The sequence below is a fragment of the Maniola hyperantus genome, chromosome 22 (genome assembly GCF_902806685.2).
Source record: "Maniola hyperantus chromosome 22, iAphHyp1.2, whole genome shotgun sequence".
NCBI lineage: Eukaryota > Metazoa > Arthropoda > Insecta > Lepidoptera > Nymphalidae > Maniola > Maniola hyperantus.
Genome location: NC_048557.2, coordinates 1893966 through 1910462, shown reverse-complemented (window position 1 = coordinate 1910462; position 16497 = coordinate 1893966). Strand labels below are relative to the sequence as shown.

The 16497-nt window shown below is 37.9% G+C and overlaps 1 protein-coding gene across 3 annotated transcripts in view; it reads left to right on the top strand.

Annotated features, from left to right (window-relative positions):
• Positions 1-16497, top strand: part of LOC117992995 (GAS2-like protein 3) — a 101546-nt gene that overhangs the window by 79954 nt on the left and 5095 nt on the right. For all 3 annotated transcript variants that reach the window (XM_069506131.1, XM_069506130.1, XM_034980738.2), the window contains 5 exons: positions 13065-13189; positions 13851-13992; positions 14573-14774; positions 15247-15293; positions 15713-15825. In XM_069506131.1, coding sequence (XP_069362232.1) covers positions 13065-13189; positions 13851-13992; positions 14573-14774; positions 15247-15293; positions 15713-15825 — 629 coding nt within the window. The remainder of the gene's footprint in view (positions 1-13064; positions 13190-13850; positions 13993-14572; positions 14775-15246; positions 15294-15712; positions 15826-16497) is intronic.

The following is a 16497-nucleotide window of genomic DNA, read 5'->3' as shown; positions in this document are numbered from 1 at the left end:
TCGGTATAATTATGTACCTACCTACTTAGATTAAAATAATAATTGTTTCTAAACGCGACTCACGTCCGGTACAATTAAACGGTTCATCGACAAGCCAATACATTTCGTCACAGACGAGCTATAACAATGTAAATTATGTTATTTATTGTCTACCTCCTACCTAGTACCTAGCGATAGACTACCTATAGGAAAAACATCTCTGGAGCCGCGTGAGTCATCATCACGTCATGGCTGACGTTTGGATTTCAGCCGGTCCCAAAAAAGGTTTAGCCAAAAATCAGTCTTCATAAAATTCAGTTCAATTTTTTTCCAAAAATGGCTCATACATGAATCGTTTTATTCCGACTCAAAATAAAAGACGAACACAAGAAGTAGGTATAGTACGCGACACGTCGAGATGGCAATAGGGGTGGGGAAACCCCGCACACCCGCACCGCGCTAGCACCGTGCGGGGTGTCCCCCGCCTCATACCCCGACTGCCATCTCGACATTTCGCGTACTGTCCCTTCTTTAGACTCCAACCCCAGCCAGACTGTTGTAAACAAACCCTCCACATCGGTCTCCACCGCAGCGGTTTACATTACAACGAATTTTGGTTGCAAACAAGACGTGTTTACAGTTTACGCTGTTAAACCGCCGGTGGAGACCGATGTTAACGGCTTGTTTACAACAGTCTGACACAGACGTCTGAAATAAATAGCTACCTACCTATGTACGTATAAGTAGGTGCTGTGAGGGAAAGTAAAGTCATTAGATATCACAAGTTTCAATGTCCGATCAACATAATTCGTTTTCTCGGTGTAAAGCCTCTAATGTCGCACTTTATATTTTACTTTACTACTGTATGCAAGCCAACGCCCACTCTGATCACGACTGCTACTAAACAGTAAACACGTTCCATAGATATTAATCAATTTATACAACAAGGACTTGTGATACAAGAGACAATTATATTATAATCGAGAGCCTCAATTGCTCAACGGTTGAAGGAGCGGACTGATATCCGAAAGGTCGCCGGTTCAAACCCCCACCCGTTGCACTAATGGTCGCACCTACTCCAAGCACAAGCTTAACGCTTAGTTGGAGAGGAAAGGGGAATTATTAGTCATAATTTGCTAAATTTCTTTTAAACAAAAATAACATCATAGTAGGTAGTTAGGTACCTACTTATTGTTGGACAACATTCTTTCATCATCATCATCATCATGATCAACCCATCACCGGCTCACTACTGAGCACGGGTCTCCGCTCAGAATGAGACAGAAGGATTTGGCCATAGTCCACCACGCTGGTCATGCGCGGACTTCATAGTTCATACACTTTGTAGTACATTATGGAGAATTCTCAGGCATGCAAAATTATTTAAATTATGCTCATCAATCTTGTACTGCATTATCAATATTATTAAGTTTATCAGAAAGATATTCACTTTGTTTTAAGTAAAGTCGGTAGTAAATACATTTCAACTCTCTACTTATTAAGGTTCACAAGATACAGCCCGTTGACAAACAGACGGACAGATGGATAACGGAGGCTTATAGTAATAGGGTCCCGTTGGCAACCTACGGTTACGGAACCCTAAAATAGAAAAAAATAGAAAAAAACAGTTGTTACTTTGGTCTCTTTTAATTTCCATACTCCTATGTAACCTATTTGGAAACATTTGACAGATCTACAAGCTTTCAGCTTTCGTTTGTGCTTGAAACAAGAGCGATCGTTTAGGCATTTAAACCAATAGTTTCGAGCAGTCACGACGCGCCATTATGCGCCATAAACGAGCTCTCAATTACCCATTTCTCTACTCCGCTCAGGGTTATCAAATAAATTAAGAGAATTCCTGAAAAATCCTGATATTTTAGAGCATTTTCTGATATTAAAGATGGTAAAATTGTAAGAAAGGAACTAGAATTGACTTAATAACTTACTAATTAAATTTTGAAACTGTTTTGTCAAACATTATTAATAATAGCGATCTATTAAACTTATTTTTAAAAGACCCGCATTGTTGACAATCTGTAGGTAGGTACTAATCTTCAAACTTTCATTAAAAAAATCAATTCTACAAAAATGCACGGTAGGTATATATCGAATATTATCCCTTTCTGGCAAAGCCCTTCTTCTTCTATTAGAAGAGCAACAATTTTGAGGCTTGTTTTGAGGTTTTCTCCATTGTTTTTTTCATTTTCATCTAGTACTTACCGCCTTCTTTCAGGCACAGGCATCAAAATTTTTTAGTTATGTCAAGAAAATTCCTGAAGACTGGTAACCCTATATCCGCTTTAGAACTTCCAGTCAAAACATGAACCTTATGACTCTCATAATAGCTGCTGTAATCCCTTATCAAGTCACTAATAAGATAATAACCCGGCGGTTTAGCGCATTGTTGCTTATTTTCACGCATCAAAACGTTCGTGACAATTGTCTACGATTCTCGGATAAGAAATCATTAGTACACACATATTTGGCGGCGAATGTTTTCAAATATAATGAGAGAGATCCATTTCGAGAAATACTAGCCATTCTTGATAAGAGGAATTAAGTAAAATCAACCTTACTCCACGATGTTGATTTATAGTAATGATATCATACAGGGTGTAACCAGAACGCTAGCAAAAATTTAGCGTTATTGTTATACTGCCTAAACACAATCCAATACCTATAACCATTTGTCTCATTTTGTAGTTTTAGTGGTTTAGTATTTTTCAAACCCGCAATGTAGTGCAAAATTCGGGTCAATGCCCCACCTACGACTCGGCATTGACTTCGAGCGGCCTACTTCCGCAACGTATGTTGACGTCTAGCCTCAGTCAGATGTTTTATTTGCAATCGTGAACTTTTACAAAATGTTGGATTTTTCTATTTATTTTTCGCGTTTTTTTTGTGGTATCATAATATCAGTAATCATCAGTGCTATCACCTGTTTTCGTTTTTGCTAACGTTCTGGTTACACCCTGTATCTTAAGGTTTGAAAAATTTAAAGAAGTTAGGTATTGATATTTTATTTTGTGATTATTATGCACTTTATTAATTGTACCACCATAAGTAAAAGAACACAAAACACAGACAGAAGTAGGATACAAAAGGTGGCCTTATCGCGTACTAGCGATCTCTACCTGGCAACCTTAAATAGGAAAATATAGGGAATATGTAATTTATAACAATTTGTCTTCTTGATATATTGTTGATTTCATGTATTTTAGATGGATAGATAAGTCCTCAAATTTAAATAATGTGAGATCACTGTGTATGGTATAAATATGCAGGAAAACAAACCCACGCTCATGGTGGCATTAAACCATCATATCAAACAAGCCAAATTGAGTAGTCAAGAGTGCTGTCATCGCTAATCTAACAACTGTTACATTGTAGATATAGGCCATGAAGTTTAGGCTTAAGTGGAGGCAAGTAGAGCATCCTACAATAAGATAAATGGTTCATTTAACAAGTCGAAGTGTTGACAACGTAAATACATAATAACACTAACCTTCATTCATTCACAGAATTTAGGTATATACCGAAACGAAATAGAGAAAAATTTCCAGGATTCATTAGGCTTATGTTTGTTAAGATCTTTATAACAACTAAAAATGCTCATAAATTAAACTAATTTAACTAAAGGGCTCTAAAGGAGTCTTGATATATTCATACTATTCTTCATTTTCCTGTGCTTCTTTAGTAAGGAAAGTTTTCGAATATCTCGCTAATAGATAGGTACTTAGGTAGAGCTGCTGCTGTGTTGCTCATCTCAGCTGTTCATATGTTTTTAACCTATAACTTTCTTCTTCTCCCCAAGCTTTTTGCCCTCGGTTTTGCCTATTATGATTATCTAGTAGACAAGTAGTAGTAGAAAATAGAGATTATGAAATTGGTACTATATGTATTTTAAGATCATATCACAGATAACTTCCTTCCTTACTTAGAATGCTTAGAGTTAAGTCACTACTCAAATTTTTCCGTCGTTCTTATTTTTTGGATCCAATATATTTTTAATTTTTATAAGCATTATAATATAGATTCGTGAAATTCATACTTTATTATCAAATTCCCATGTTTCTAATTTTTATCAATGGTGTTGACTCTATGTTTACCATACAATTAGTTAAGATGAAAGTACAGGAACTGTTCGTTTATATCCTGATTTCTAGCACCAAATCCAACTACCGCTAGAAACTGCGGAAGGCTAGCGATGAGTCATTGCGTAACTAACATTATAGGTAGAGGAGCTATTAATATCGGTACCTGACTTAGCGAATACACGCAATGAATATTCAACTACTTGGGGTGCAAGCGAGGAGAGTAAGCTGATAAACTAAAGGGACAACAAATTTCAAACCCCTAATTTATCCCCATTGAATTGAATTTTTAAAAATCCTTTTTAGCGGATGCCCACGTCATATAATAGCTATCTTCATACCAAATTTCAGCCCGATCCGTTCAGTAGTTTGAGCTGTCCGTTGACAGATCAGTCAGTCAGTCAGTCAGTCACCTTTTCCTTTTATATATATAAAGATTAGATTAAACTGATAGATCCACGCAACCGCTACGCTTTATATTTTGCGCTCGATGGTGAACGGGTATTATAATAATTTCGATACAAGAGTTCCGTTGCTTCCCGTCTCGACTCTCGACACTTTGCATTGACACAATTCGCAATTATGTAGGAACGAATACCGTTACTATAAAATAGATGTTAAATTATTATCAGTGACTATCATATTATCAGTACCTACTAAGCTACAAAATCAAATATCTAAGCGAGACCAATAATTAATCTATGATCTAAATGTTTAGTTCTATTTTTAAACAGTTTCATAACGTTTCTGTTAAATAGTAATTTATTGACTTGATTCTGCTAATTTCTTTTTAGTTCTATTTGGTACTTCTAACGGAGCTCGGAAAAGTGGTTTTATATGGTAGATGACATACAATTCTATTAAATAAACTTAAATCTAAATTAAAAGTACCTACTTAAAAATATTAAACTTACTTAAAAAATATTAATTTTGCGTTTCTAACTATTTCTGGTTGCATGTATTTAGATCTTAGATTCACATTTCAGAAACTTCTTAGAATGGCTATGGTTTCTTGTGCTCATAAAATAATTAACGTTTTAAAATTTTTGCCTAAAAGATTTTTTTCTAAAAGATTAATCAGTATTTTCTAGCAAATTATTGCTAGAAAATTCTTTTAAGCTGTAGGTCTAGGTATATACGTGAAAGATTCTTCAGATAAATTCTCATCCATTCGCTTTGATTGCATCTACGAGGTTCGCCCTTGTCTTTTATTTCGGAATGTATGCAGGCATTGAGGCTTGATAATCGAGCTGCAATTATTTGTAAAATAATCCCAGCGACCGGTTATTCAGAATAGCATCCCGTCAAAGACACTAACCTAAAGAGTAGAGCGGCCATTGATATAATTTTAATTTTGATGCCTATAATACACCTCATAGTGATTTCATAGTTTTATTTTATGGCGGATAAGTACTTGACGGAATATCTAACAGTCGAAAGGTTTCTGTTTTGATTGTGATTTTCGTCTAGTCATTATCTTCTCTCTCTTAGAAGACCCACACTCACCACTCTGTAGTCTGTAGTGGCAGCGTCTGCAATTTACAATTAACAAATCCCTAAGTGATCTCTTGCGAGATTTTCTCGTGTGAATTTCAAAAGCAACTTATACCATTTTTTACCTCAGATATGTTTGACCTAGATATTCGAAGTGATTAAACCAGTAGATGGTATCTAAGCTAAACTTTATCCTATCTGTATTTCTGTATAATATATCTTTGATCCCGGGCTACTTGCTAGGCGCAAATCAAGACGCAAGGGCGGCGCTTTGAACATAAAGTCAAGGTGAAAAGAAACTGCAGTATGGTAATTACTTTTTATGAGCCGTAGCGTGTGTGTAACACTCTCCTTTTACCCAACATCCAACGGTTAACGGACGCTGCTAACTTGAGATTTTTACAGCTTTGCGGCAAATCAACATTTTGTAACAATATTAAATAAATTTTTCTGAGCTTAGCTTAGAGAAAGAAATAATGAGGAATACGACATTCCTCATTACTGAGGGTCGTGACCCTTTTTTTTAAAAATTTGATGATGGTAGAGGTTTTCGTGGGATAATTATGCGGTGGGTTTCCTTACGAAATAGGTAACGGCTGGTAACGATGGAATAGTCAATAGATTTCAAAAATAGGTGCACGCAGTGCGGACCTCTACCTCCACAAACAACTATTATATTTAGCTTTACAATACATGTTATTTTATAAAAGGATATAATTTAAAAAGCTTTCTTGGGCCGCTGAGGCAGACGTGGTCTGGAGTGTACACCCCGTACCAGCAAGCGCAGTATGGGACAACGACCTGCAACCCGCCTGACGGAAGGTAGCGCGAAGTGGGTGGATGAGGAAGGCGGAGGAGCGTGTGTGAAAGACCTATGTGCAGCAGTGGACGCAAACAGGCTGATTGATTGATTGAAACTTTAAAAACTTGTTTATTTTTCTTATAAGAAAAACCCTATAGGGTTTTTCGGCAACGAATAATAAAATCAGAAATTCAGGGTCAGCTAGTTTTAACATAAATGAGTACATTCATGACAATAATTACACTGGTTCATTAGTTACCACGCTGTCATGTAATAATGGCAAGGCTGAAGGCGAGGTGGTCTTGAAAATTCGCAATAAATATATTCCTCAGCCAGCTCGCGACTCGATATCGGCGCATTCATTGAAGGCGCCGATTTATCAAGTCTTTTATACAGTTTATTTGTTCTCGATCTCAATCGCAACACGTCTCTGCGGAATGCTAAATTAATTATATAGAACATACAATATGAATATTTATAGATTGCGATATTTATCTGCCAGCGATCCGCGTGGAGAGATCGATTATGTTTATACGAGGGTTTATGTTTGAATCTGATTAAAGTGACAATCGAGCTCCAATAACTCTTAAAATAGTGTATAACCACACAAGGTATAACACCTACCGATAGTACGCGACAGGTCGAGATGGCAATCGGGGTGGTAACGCTCCGCACACCCGCACAGCCCCCGCGCTAATCCGGTGCGGGCGAATACGGGTGACGTGCCATCTCGACCTGTAGCGCGTCATACTTTTTCGATTTTAAAATAACCCCTAGCTTATGCTCGCGACTTCGTCCGAGTGGACTACACAAATTTCAAACCCCTATTTCACCCCCTTATCCAATCCAATCCAATCCATCAGCCTGTTTGCGTCCACTGCTGGACATAGGCCTTTCCAAGACCCCCTTAGGGGCAGAATTTTCATGCAACAAAATATTGAGTGTATTTTTTTACTCTTTCTGAATTGGATTTTCGGTTTAAATTTTCAATGAAAAATATCCCTACTTCTTTGAGCCATAAAAGGACAAAAACTTCAAAAGATCGTCCACATAACGAGTCTCGTTACATCACATCTCGCAACTTGTTCTTCACCTTGCTCGTGCAGTTTTTAAGGCTTTTAAGTAACCGGCCGGCAGCCACCCGCGGCAGTTCTACTGATTTGGGAAAAGTAATCGACCTTCCACATAATCGATACTGTCGATAATGCAGAAGCTTTCGCAATGTCGACATTGAAACTTCATCTTAATATGTTTATTCATAAACTTATTAACTCATGAGCTTATTTTTTTAAATGAAAATATTACAATAAAACCTAAAGCTAGCCTTATCTAATTACTATACAAATCATGCCCACGTGGAATGGTGCCAAGAATACTGGCTGCATTTCCGCGCTGGACAGCCAGGCTGATAAGCAGATGAGTCTATTAATCGCGATGAAATGTCTCGAAAAAACTTTTTAGCACTAAGACTCCATGGCCCCAGGGTCTCCACGGCAAACGGAACAAAAATGTACCTCTCGATATGAGAGGCATACTTGCGCCGCTTGCCGTTTTCAAATGTTTCTGCTGCGGTTTCCGGTTATTATGGTTATGAATTATGAGCTTATTATGGTTTATAATAATGTATCTATCTACTTATAGTCCGTAAAAAACTCTGACTCCTCACGCACCATTTTAACTCTACGGGTCAACTGTCATGTTAAAAGTACAGTTCACCTTAAAAATAAGGACTAAAATCGTAGGTACCGACTTTTGATATAAAATTTGACATAACAAGTTAAAATGTATAATGTAGTGTATATCACTTGCTTTAACGGTGAAGGAAAACATCGTGAGGAAACCTGCATACCTGAGAGTTCTCATAATGTTTTCTAAGGTGATTGAAGTCTGCCAGCACTTAGCCAGTGTGGTGGAACTGGCAGACAGGCACATCCCAACCCATCTCATACGGAATCCTAAAAAAGAAATGAATCTGTTTAAAAATAGCCGTGTCCTTGCATGCGGCATGCATATTATTTAGCGACGCGGGAGTGCCACGGGGAGAGTTTTATGAAAGGGTTACGAATATATACATACCAGAATAATACCCACGTGCGAAACAATCGGATTTTTTTCAAGTCTTAAATAAATAAAAAGCTAGGGGTGGACTGCGGAATGCAGTAAGTATTTGAATTTTGAACATAACGATTGTAAATTTAAGAATATAGGTTTAATTTATGAGGACTTACCTCAATAAAATAACCTATTTGATTTCCTTTCGCTTCAAGGCAAAGGAAAAAGTTTATACGTATTCAAACTGCCAGGTGCCTATTTATGAATAGTAAACTATGTACGAGTGAATAAAAACACCAATTAATAGAAGACAGGACAGTTGTTGAATCGATTTTAGACTGCTGGAAACTCTGCCAAGTGCAAAAGATCTTGAAAATTCTACCTGCGGAAAACCAGTCTCAGATAGGTTATTCTCAAGCGTAGCTACTATATCATATCACTGTCTCAGGCTGAGCGCACAATTATTGTCAATATGATCAAGCTGCTCTAGCGGCAATAAGCTGTCATCATCATCTTACAAAGCCGTGATGAGTGGTTAAGACGTCCCCGTCCTATTCGGGAGGTCGGAGGTCGATCCCGGGCACGCACCTCTAGTTTTCCTCTAGCTCTCTAACTTTAGGAGTTATGCGCGTTTTAAATCTGGCGCTCCTCTCAGAATGAGTAAGGGTCCACCACGCTGGTCCAGTGCGAATTTGCAGACGATTTGAGAATATTCTCAAGAACTCTCAATGCAGGTTTCTCGTGAAGAATCACGATGTTTTCCGTCACCGTTAAAGCAAGTGATATTTAAATGCTTAAAATGCACATAACTCCAAAAGTTTGAAGTGCATGCCCGGAAATCGGAATCGAACCCCGGATTCCCTGAATAAGAAGTCGACTTTACTGCTACGTATCACTGCTTAGCAGTCAGTTAAGTAAAGATGTTAAAAAATTGCCTACCTAATAGAGATATATGTAGTTTCATTTTTCTCTAAATCAAACTATTTTTCAAATCTTAGACCCCTATCTTTAAAGAATTTCACTTTTTTGCGTGGCTGACTGCTCCTAAAATCTTACCTTGTGTTGTTTATATATAGATAGAAGCATCATGTAGCCCAAAGCATCAAGCGCACGGGGTACCATGCTATTTGCGATCAATAATTCATGAGCACCGAGCACTGAGGACACGAGACCCGCGCGACGCCGGGGGCCAATAGCTATACAATATACCTACCTACACGCAAGAGTTGAGCGACCGAATACTCTCTTGGATTTAATAGCTATACATACATATGAATAATAGGCTACTTGACTCATATCTAATTTCGTCCAATAAATGATTATTTATTATAGTATTTTGCTTAAGACAACGAAATATATCAATAACAATTATTAAAAACGCAGGATGGATATATAAATCCAATTTAAAAAATTACAATTTTTATTTTTATTTGAAACGCAGAAAACGCTGTCAGCCATGATGTGACGTCATTAAATATGTAAACAAAGAAATGTCATCCCTATGTCACGCGGGGACTAACGTAGTATCCATATAATATATAAAATTTAGAGTCCTGACTAACTTATATATCAACGCACAGCCTAAACATCTAAACAGCTGGTCCTAGATACATGAAATTTGGTGGGTGTGTTCTTTGTAGGTAAAGAGAAGGTATCCACTAGGAAAGGATTTTTTGAAATTCCACCCCTGAGTGGGTTAAATGGAGGTTTGAAATTTATGAAGTCCACGCGGGCGAAGTCACGAGCATAAGCTAGTTTTTATATATTTCTAAAAACTCATAGTAAACGTAAAAAAATATCGTTTTCTCTTTATAAATTGAATAAGTTATTAAGTAAGACTTACAACAAAGTGATCTTTGCAAAAATAAATTTGGGTTGAAGTCGTTAGTCATATATGATCCCTTTAAGCAAGTCTTTGCGTGTTACGTATATTTATTTCACTGGGCACTCTAATTCACAACTTTCCTGTGGTCTTTATCGATGCGTTTTTTACATTCTTGGATGATACAATAACGATAATTACTATATTTTTCATGTAAACTAGTATAGAAGTCATGTTTATTAAACTTTGGGAGGTTATGCTGTTGTTTACAAATGCATGACGTCAGAGCACAGATAATCTATCGGCCAAACATGGCCGACAGTGTTTTTACCTGTCTAAGAAAAAAATATTTTTAAATTAAAGTTTTACGGTATTTAGGGCGCAAAAAATATAGTGTTAATTTTTTTGATATAATAGGACAAATATTAACCATTTAAGACCAACTTAAAAAAAGTGTCAAGTAGCCTATTATGAATCCATATATTAGAATCGATATAACATAAAAATCGCAATGATGGTAAAGGTTTTTCTTTGAAGCTACTGGTAACTGTGATTTTGTATTGTATAAAAAGTCGCAGGCCGCGCTCGACAAAGAATATTGATTGAGGAAATTTCAAATTATATAATCTGAGGGATTTATATAATTTGAAATTTCCTCTTTAAATAGTAGGTAACCTCTCAGAAATTTTGATCTGTTGATAATTTTTCGGCTACCTCCTGAATTTGAACAAGCATTTGATAGTTTTTAATTACTATTGCAATAGTATATTATAAATAATAGTTATAGTAGTTCAGGAAGGGCCCAGATTTCTTTTTTAACAAAATTTAATATTAAATATGCGACTGTGTACATGTAGCGGTAATAGGCTCTATAACTGTACCTAGGTACTTTACAAGTTATAGGTATTAGGCCTGTAAGGTTGAAAATTTTCAACTTTACGGGTTTATTTCTAAAAAGGCTGTGACGGGTAGCTTATTAAAATGTTCGTAGGTATCTGTAATTTTTTGAAATACATAAAATATACCTAGCTTACTATGTCATTCAGGAATAATGTAGCTGGTGTCTACTGGTAAAAGAATTTTGAAAATCAGTTCAGTAGTTCCAGAGATTAACCCCCTACAAACAAACTTACAAACTTTACCTCTTTATAATATTAGTAAAGAGTATCATGGTATCCATACTAGTATTATAAATGTCATCAAATGTGTCTGTCTATTTGTCTGCTAGCCTTTCACGGCTCACCCGTTCAACCGATTTTGATGAAATTTGGTACAGAGATAGCTTGCGTACCGGGGAAGGACATAAGCTACTTTTTATCCCGGAAAATCAAAGAGTTCCCACAGGAATTGAAAAACCTAAATCCACGCGTACGAAGTCGCGGGCATCGTCTAGTAATATTATATTCTGGTATCTCGCCTACAGTTTCGCTACAAACTGAAATTTCGATTTTTATTAGACACATAAATCATAGAGCGGATCCGTAGCGGACCGTTCACGTCACGGGAGCACCATCGCGTGAAGTAACTTAGCGATGATAAGCGCTCATACGGTTATCTAACGGGCTGGGCTCAGCTTTTTTATAGGTCTGAGGGCGGAGAAATTAACGCACCTTACACTTATACTAACCTACTTAGTAAGTCGTGTTAAACAAATTGCTTGAATTGACTCAAGAAACAGTTACCTCCTAAGCAGGATTAATTTTGGCTTTGAGAACATTATGAAGAACTCTCTGGCATGCAGGTTTCGTCATGTTTTCTGTAACCGTAAAACAAGTGAATAATTAAATAAAATCCACGTCATTAACTCCGAAAAGTTAGAGTGGTACGAGTATAATACCTAGGTACCTAGTTAATAATATTTCACTTTCATTTTTTTAATTATTTGTAATACTTATATAAGTAAAATATAGCAGGATTATCTAGTTTTCATAATGTCATAAGCAGCTGGTACCTACAATAAAATGCTTATAGTTACGTACCCAATTAATTTTAAGTTCCTTACAGTCTTTCGGGAAACCTCCGTTTGCTCTGTGACTCGACCACCATCGCTTGGTCTAGAATTTTAAGCTGATTTCGCTCAGAGTATGTAATAGGTACATTCTAAATAATCCTATCCATACATGTATGACTTATGAGGTACTACTGAATACATAATATATCTAGTATTTGTATGTAACTAGTCCAGCTATAATAGTAAACACTGACTCTTTATGACTGTTTGTATTTGCAATTCGCAATCATTACCGATAACAAATGTTATTTATGACCCGATGAGTGAACAGCCTAATCTATAAATAATGATGTAAATTCAGTAGTAGATTAGAGGTACGAACGTAATATTTCGCCACGAGGTTAAACCACAGTTCGGAACAATATCGAACAATATAAAAAATGAGCATTGTTAATCATGAGACAAAAGACAAAAGTCTGCTTTGACTTTGATCGTACCTATAAGCGATAACGCTGATTAAAATACGCCTACGTAGTTTCTTATCATCATCACAATTCACAGCCAATATATTTTATTGATTTTGAAAAGGAATAAAAACACAAGAGATTTTCTCAAAGCAGGAGAGGTGACCCTCTCCCATATTTTCTACTTGCCAAGCCAACGACTAGTCGTGTTAGTCAAGCGTCTCCACTCTCCAATAAGATGTGTTTCTCCAAGTTCTTTTGCAGTCACTACTTATTGCAGTCACTACCATCGCGAAGAGATCGCGAAACATAAAAATTGCTACTTGCCAGTCAGGGACCTTTTTTCCATCATTCTGCACTCAAGGTGTCCTACCTAAGTCTAATAATCGTGTTTCCTTGTCCACAGGCATTACCTACCTGTCAGGAGAAAACTTTTTAGATGTTTTGGATAACGGCGCGGACTTGTGCCAACTTGCTGTCATCATCCACGAACGGGCGAGGGAGGCCCTCGACCAGGGCATTATAGTAGGGGTATGATCTCTTTGGTTTTATGACTCCCGATTGAATATTTACCTAAGTTCTGTTCTTGACATTGGTTTTTGAAATCTGCATAGACCTTGAAGAACAGGCAGGTCACACGAACTTTAAACGAACCCATTTGAAAGCTTAGCAGAATACATACAGCACAAAAATGACAAAAAGTTAGCTGGTTCCACATTTTGAATTCATCGTCATCATCATCATCATCAAGCCATCATTGGCTCACTACTGGACATGAGTCACCTCACAGAATGAGAAGAGTTTGGTGATAGTGCCCCACGCTGGCCAAGTGCGGATTGGCAGACTTCACACACCTTTGAGATCATTATGAAGAACTCTCAGGCATGCAGGTTTCCTCACGATATTTTCCTTCACCGTTAAAGCGAGTGATATTTGATTTCTTAAATCACACATGACTCCGAACCTCCGAACTTCCGAAAAGAAGGCCGACTTTCTTCTTTCTTCACTCTAGGCTGGTTTCCGCACTTAAACGTTTCCGTCTGTTGTGCGTAAAGAAGGCCGACATCGGTCTTAAGCTCCACTTATACTACCATTTATACTAGCCGTTCTTATACCTCATGAGTAGGTAGATATCCCTCATCTACTCGTGTGCTTATACCTTCTAGTTGAAGCATTAGACTAATGTTTTCAGCCGGTGCCTGCTATCCGCGGCCGGTGCTGGCAGCGCGCCGCGCGCCGCAGCTTCTTCTCTAGGGACAATGCTGAGAACTTTATAACCTTCTGCCGCGAGCTTGGCGTACATGAAAACTTACTCTTTGAGAGTGATGATTTAGGTAAGAACTACCGTAATTTTTTCAAAATATGATAAAAAAATACCTATATATTCATATATACAAATAGGTATTTTTTTATCATATTTTGAAAAAAACCTAGTCCTAGTCCGTAACCTTTAGTCTTTTAATTTTATGACCTACAAGAACTAGGAAAACGAGAAAATTGCAGCACCAAAAATTTTTTTGGGGAAATCAGAAGAAAAAATAAAATAATTATTTTACGATTTTTTGGAGTATTCGTTGGTAAAATCGTATCAATTTCTTGAATTACGAGGTCTCTTCAATCCTTGATATTCTATGGTACGCGACAGGTCGAGATAGCAATCGGAGTATGAGGCGGGGTGACGCCCCGCACAGCCGCACGTCACCCACACAATCCCGCACCGAGTTTTGAAAAAAGAATTAATTTTTAGATTGAAAACCGTAGACAGAACACCGAATGTTACAAATCCAAATTAGTAATAGGACATCGAATTCCAGAATCGATCATCCCTACTACGATTTGCGAGTAGGACCTTGATGGAGATCGGAATCTGATCTAATATACGTAATCGCTGATCAATATATTTTTAATTTCTAGTGCTGCACAACCAGCCACGCCAAGTAATCCTGTGCCTTCTAGAAGTGGCTCGGCTTGCTACCAAGTTCAATGTGGAGCCTCCAGGCCTGGTGCAGCTGGAGAAGGAGATCGCTTTAGAGGAGCGGGACTCTGGGCTCGACTCCGCCATGTCTGGTGCCGCGTGGCAGTTCAGGGACAACTCGCCGTCACCCACCAGGGAGAAGTAAGTTACTTAACTGATGAAAAGATCTCCCCTGATGTGTGATCTAATATGAAAGCGGGCTAACTTGGAAGGGGTAGATATGGCAGTTCGATTAAACCTATACGCTCAATTTTCTAACTCTACTCTTGGCGGACATTTGTGATAAACTTAGTGGTGCATCTCCAGACCAGACCAGAGGAAATTACAGAATTATTAGTTCCCAAATTAGCCATGCCGAGTTTCGAACACACGATCTTCCACTAATGAGACCTTTCTAATGCATAAGGGTAATAATTGCAAAGTTTAAAAATCTATTTGCGATAGTGAAGGTCAGCCCTGCGTATGAATAACAATAAATATGTCGGCCAACTGATCAATAATCGGCATAGTGCCCAATACACTGGCGCTATTGTCAATAGCTAGGCCAGCCATTGAGTTAAATAAGCGCCTTTTGGGTTACCTCATTATCAATAACAATTGAATTTCTTTTCAGATCCAAATCAGAAGCTTTGCCTTCATCTCCAGATGACCTGAACGAAGGTAAGTATCATTTAATTTTCAACCCAATTGATCTTCATTAGTCGTCTGCTACAACCTGTTGTGATTGGCTGAATTGATGATAATAAATAATTAAAAGGGTCTGTGGGACTATAATCATAAAACGACGTGATTTTTTTTATAACGGTAGTTTATGGGGCTAGAATTCATTATTAAACAGAATAATTTAAAAAATCATGATTTTTATTCAGTTTTAAAATAATTAATTATTAACTTCACGCCGCGCTGTACGGAAAGCGATTAATGATGGCGTCATGGCCAACATGGCGTCGACAAATATTTTTTAATTTTTTTAACATAAAAAATATTTTCCCGCAGAAAAGGTACAGCACCTTTTTGTTTTTGTAACATTTGCTCTGTGTATACAGAAATTTGAATTTAAACCGTAGTCGTCTTTTCAGATCAACAGCTGGTGCCCGATAACGTGGACGCAGAGAGCACCAAGTCGGGTGGCACGGAGAGCAGCACCGACACCGACGTGCCTCTCAAACCCACCAACGAGCTGGATAAAAGGGTAAAGAGCTTTATCAAATGGTGAACTTTTAATATGCCCCCCAATTGTGTAAGAAAAACGTATTCATCGTTATCGTAATCGTCAACAAATTCTGCCCTTTGACTGTGAAAAAATGGTTTTTGCTGTTTTTCTTACACAATCGGGGGGCTGGTCTGAACACGTTCTGAATGGCGATGGAAATAGCAAAAGTTGAACAACAATAATTAGGAGTAGAGGGTCTTCCACGTCCTTTGTTAGTAAACAAAGCACATCAAATCATTGTGATGTCACATGCCAGTATTTCATAGAAGCTCGCATACTAAGCGCGTGTTTTGACGTTTGGTATAAAGATACTGATTTGACTAGATGTCATACACTAGATTGGATACAATTTTATTGGGACATTTCCCTTAGCGGGTATGAGTATCGGCGGGGGTCGCCGCGCACGTCACCTGCGTTTGTCCGCACCGGGTTAGCGCGGGGGCTGTGCGGGTGTGCGGGGCGTTCCCTCCCCGATTGCCATCTCGACCCGTCACGTACCTACTATACCTATGATTTAAAAGATTTTTTATTTTACTTCATCATCACCATCAGCCTGTGGACGTCCACTGTTGGACATAGGCCTTCCCTAAAGAGCGCCACCACACCCGGTCCTCAGCCTTCCTCATCCAGCCACTTCCCGCCAGCCTCTTT